Source organism: Alosa alosa, chromosome 23 (genome assembly GCF_017589495.1).
Source record: "Alosa alosa isolate M-15738 ecotype Scorff River chromosome 23, AALO_Geno_1.1, whole genome shotgun sequence".
NCBI classification, from domain to species: domain Eukaryota; kingdom Metazoa; phylum Chordata; class Actinopteri; order Clupeiformes; family Clupeidae; genus Alosa; species Alosa alosa.
Window position 1 is genome coordinate 25,570,438 of NC_063211.1, and position 5,147 is coordinate 25,575,584.

General features: G+C 38.4%; 1 protein-coding gene across 1 annotated transcript; it reads left to right on the forward strand.

Annotated features, from left to right (window-relative positions):
* The first annotated feature begins 437 nt into the window (after window positions 1-437).
* LOC125288105 (SPRY domain-containing protein 7-like) lies at window positions 438-5,147 on the forward strand. The gene is made up of 5 exons (XM_048234203.1): window positions 438-887; window positions 1,201-1,317; window positions 2,505-2,671; window positions 2,967-3,069; window positions 4,085-5,147. Exons 1-5 carry the CDS (start codon window positions 782-784, stop codon window positions 4,180-4,182), a joined length of 591 nt encoding a protein of 196 aa, XP_048090160.1. The 5' UTR covers window positions 438-781; the 3' UTR covers window positions 4,183-5,147.

Genomic DNA, 5,147 nt, shown 5'->3' on the forward strand with positions numbered 1-5,147 from the left:
AAATGCATTTGGTGTATTTAAATAAGCTACGGGTTTCCGTAAATACTGCCTTGATGATCTTGCGTTTTGATCCTACAGCTGTTTTATTTTTTTTTTTACCTTTCCCTTGATTGTCCATTTTTAACACATTGTATGGAAACGCACGCAGGTGCGCATTTCTTGGGCCGAACTTTCATGAATGCGCATAATTAGGGCAGCCGTGGCCTACTGGTTAGCACTTCAGACTTGTAACCGGAGGGTTGCCAGTTCGAACCCCGACCAGTAGGTGCGGCTGAAGTGCCCTTGAGCAAGGCACCTAACCCCTCACTGCTCCCCGAGCGCCGCTGTTGTTGCAGGCAGCTCACTGCGCAGGGATTAGTGTGTGCTTCACCTCACTGTGTGTTCACTGTGTGCTGAGTGTGTTTCCCTAATTCACGGATTGGGATAAATGCAGAGACCAAATTTCCCTCACGGGATCAAAAGAGTATATATACACTTAAACTTAATTATGCGACTGAGCTGAAACCAAAGACAGTAAATGAAAGGCTGAAACCCTGTTATAACAAATTCCGGTAGGTGGCGCCAATGGGCGTTTTTCATATCCTTTATTTTACTGATCCCTTCCCTTCCTCCAAGCTGGAAGTCCCTTGATGATGTCATATCCTGACTGTGTTGTGGAGCTGTGTCACAGGAGAAACGCTGACAATGTAACCTTTTACGAGTAACTAGAAGCTTGGTCCAGTTGATAGTCTGGTCTGGTGATATTTCTGGTATTGAGTAGGCAAGTTCTAATAAAGTTAACATGACGTCTGCGTTCTCCTGTTGTATGGGATGGTGTGGGGATTCGGGTTCTGGCCACGTAACCCTGAAGGAGATGCCAACTGTCCAGTTGGACACCCATCACATGGGTAAGACTCTTAAGCTGCCCTGATAGTTGCATGCTTCTGTTTACTGACTTGTCTGAACATGAATCGTGGCTAAGATCTGTCATTGATAGGGTCATTTTGGACTGGTCTATAGAAAGAGATAACGAGAGACATCAGTCAGTGTATTGTTGTAACCTTCAGCATTTATTTTTAATTCCTTTATTTATAACCATAAATAAAAAAACTGTCCTTTGTTATCGATGTTAACTGCTCCGCTAGCTGTGCCGTATAGGCTATAATGAGCACAAGAATACACTGAGAATCACTCTAAACTACACTTTGCTTGATGCTAAAGGCACAGATGTTGTCATCGTTAAAAGTGGAAGGAGGATATGTGGCACTGGTGGTTGTCTGGCCAACGCACCTCTCCATCAAAATAAGAGTTATTTCGAGTTAAAAATTCAATCCTCAGGTAAGTAAGTACTCATGACTCCCCAGTATTATGCATCTCCCTCACAAAAAATGCCCACATTTAATGGTATTACAATCCTCCTCTTTGAGGGCCCTGACCTACACATAATTGTCTACTGCTGGTCATCTGATTGAAATCAAATCAGTGTGACTAGAAATGTTCCAGATGTTGTGTTCAGTTAACCAAATGTGCCACTGACCAACAAATGTTATGTAGAGCGGCTGGAGCCACAAGAAGGGTTAAGAGCCATATGGACCTGAAGGACTGGTTGAGTGTCCGGCTAAACCTGTTTTAGGATTTTTTTGTGTAAAAAAACAAAACAAAAATTCCTGCATATTAGGAATTGGTGACTGTGGCAGGCCTCAGCATCCATACACAGTACACTCTTACCACACAGTAGATCTAATACTGCATTCCAGAAATCTCAGAAGTTGGATATTTCCAACTCAAGAGAAACTCAGTCAGACCTCCTACCTGTACATCTGGGGCAAACCCATCTATCCAAACTGAAGTTGGATAGATGTCCAAGTAGTCTGAAATGCAGCATATATATATATATATATATATATATATATAAAACAGTCCCAAAGGCAACCCTTAAAACTAAAGGTTATAGAGCTTTCTATAGATCTCCCTATAGAAATTAAGTCCTGTTCCACCATCAGTAGTTTTAAATCAAATTTAAAGACCCATCTATTTTCTTTGGCCTATAATGTCTCCCCTTGTTTGGTTGTTTATTTTTATTTTATTTTTTATTTAATCTTATTTCTATTTCTTTTCTGCATTATATTAACTGGCATCTAACTTTACTGTACATCTTTCTCCAGGCCTATAGTAGTAGTAGTTTCAGTAACCATATGTTTATTTTTATCTACAATCATAATCTGTTTTATTATTATTATTATTATTATTATTTTGTATTTTCATTTATTTATTTTTATTTTTTGTCATTTATGTCTTTATTTTTTGTTTTTATAACTGTTTATTTTATTTCTGAGCACCTTGGGTCAATAACATTGCGTTTAAGTGTGCTAAATAAATAAATATGACTTGACTTGACAAATGACAGGGTTTACTATCTGTTTTCTGCCATCAGTTGTTGATGTATGCTGCTACTGACCTTATGTGCTGTAACTGTTTTCACATAAATGATGAGAAGAATATATAAAGGTGCTGTGTATTCATAGGGGTGTGGGGCGTTGGAGTTGCGACTCAGAAAGCAAATTTAAACCAAGTGCCCATGGGAAGGGATGCCCACAGTCTGGTCCTCCGACATGATGGCACTATATACCACAATAATGAGGAGAAAAACAGACTGCCTGCAAACAGTCTGCCACAGGAAGGAGATATAGTGGTGAGTATGTGTGTTTGAGAGGAAATATGCTATGTGTTTGAATTTGTATATTTGTGTGTGCGATGGATGGCAGCTAGCTGGATGAGACTAGTGAAAGTTTGTATATTCTGTTAACAAGCTATGAAGAGTTGAACTGTAAATGTTAAGTGACGTGGTTGACATCTTGGTTGGAAAGCATGTTAGTTTACTACATTCATGACCCAAACTGTTAATATGCCATCGCTAAATAAGAAAAGTCATTTGATAGCCCATTTGTCTTTATTGTGAGTTGCCATAACCTCTGGGTCTGTTTCAGGGCATCACATATGATCACGTGGAAATGAACATTTATCTGAATGGCAAGAATATGAACTGCCCTGCCTCTGGGATACGAGGGACCGTCTACCCTTTTGTCTTTGGTGAGCTAACTGATACAGTTTATGTTAACATAAACTACTGACTACTGACTGTTTAGTGTATATTACGGATATGTGTATATGGGAAAGGAATCATGGCTTATTTACAGGTGAGCTCTGTAGCCTAAACATGAATGTGTTTTCATTCACATCACCACTAGGAGGCAGGGTACAGTTCAACAGAGATGTTAAAGCAACACCAAAGAACTTTCCCTCTGTCGCATGCACGGTATTTGTTTATCCAGCACTGGCTTTGCAAATAACAATGTCCACAGACAAGGTAGAATATGTTGCATGATTTATGAAAGTATGATGTATTGCGACATCAAACGCAAGTCAAATTTGTAGTTTCATATGTCTCATTCCATCGAACTACAGATCCGCTACCCGATCTGGCAAACTTGCATAGTGCGGTTATAGCCGATAGAGGGCTGCGAAGCGATTGCAGAATTGCAGTTCACCCTGTTACAAGTTGATGAACCACTGAAACGATTTTGGAAACTAGGTACAACAAACTCTTTGGTGTTGCTTTAATAAATAGGTTATGATGAACAGGTAACTTGCATTCAAATGTCATCCAAATGCTAAATGTTGTCTACAGCACATTTAATGAAATTAAAGTCACGTCACTGCAGTTTTCTCAAATAAATGTTAATAAAAGCTTACAGGCTAAGCTTCTCATGATAAGTAAAAGGTAAAAGGATGTATATTAATGGTTACATGTTGTTACACAATTTACAATAGAGAAATCATCATGAGCATGATTTCCCCCATTTAGTTAAACTTACCTTGGATTGTAATTTGACTAATATTTTATTTATACATATACAGAACTTATAATTTAGTTTATATGTTGATGTGTAGTTAGTTCAAATGGGTTTTGAAACACTTTACAAGTTTATGCTTCTAAACAGATAAGCTGTATCCTTTTTCCTCCTGAATTCCATCAGCCAATCATGACCATGTAGTCCTATATTTGCCTCTTTGAATTCCAGTCATTCTCTCCTTTTTTCCTCAGTGGATGACAGTGCAATCCTTGACTGCCAGTTCAGTGACTTCTATCACACTCCTCCAACTGGCTTCCAGAAGATTTTGTTTGAGCAGCAGATTTTCTAAGTGTTCCATGTGCATTGTGTGAGATTCCAGACCTTTAGTCAAACATTCTAGATTACTCCGCTTCAACCCTCTCTGATCAAGTGTTACGTCATTCATCTGGGAAGGTTGGGATTCCAGGATATAAAAGCCATGTGTTCCAATGTTGCTTAATCCAATCACAAATTTCCACCACAGGATCACTCTAACAGCAAATATTTTGTTCTTTCTTTCAACACTGGAGCTACTGTGATTTTAAGACAACCTTCACAGTATAAGTGTTGCAAAAGGCTGTCTGTTTCCCAAAGACACACACACACACACAACGGTCTGTCTCTCCCCAATGAATGTGTGTGGCACAGTGTTGTTTTGTTTTGAGACAGCATGATGTGTTGCAGTTGTTATGCTCATGATGCCTCATGTGTGACGGGACTTGCAGTATTAGCTGCTGATGTCATCATCTGTGACGATGCTTACGACTGGTGTAGTCAAGCATTCTCCCTGGGTTCTGACACCTACTGTCAAGGGTGTTTAGAATGGTGGAAATTGAAGAGATTATTTGGCCAACAAATGTTAACTTTAAGAGGCAATCATTGGTGAACAAAATAATTTAACTTAATTGGACCATCTTTTTGCAATGTTTGACACACTGCTTTTGAACAGACAATATATGTTGGATTTGAAGCTGTTAGTGTTAAGATGTTAATTTGTTATAACTGATGGTTGCTATTCAGCACATAAAGGAATAATCTTGGATCATGTTCATTAATCTTTTAAGGTTAATCTTTCAATACAGTATTCTATGCTTTATTGGCTCAATTGTAAGCCATGTCTGTGTGTTTAGATCATACAGAGGTGTTAAACATGTGCTTTCTGGCACAAATATTTGATTGTATTTCTTGATAATGTTTGGTATGTAATCAACACTAAATATTTATGTATTGTATTGTTACTGTATATTTTCTTGGCTTAATAAACTGTAAAGACTA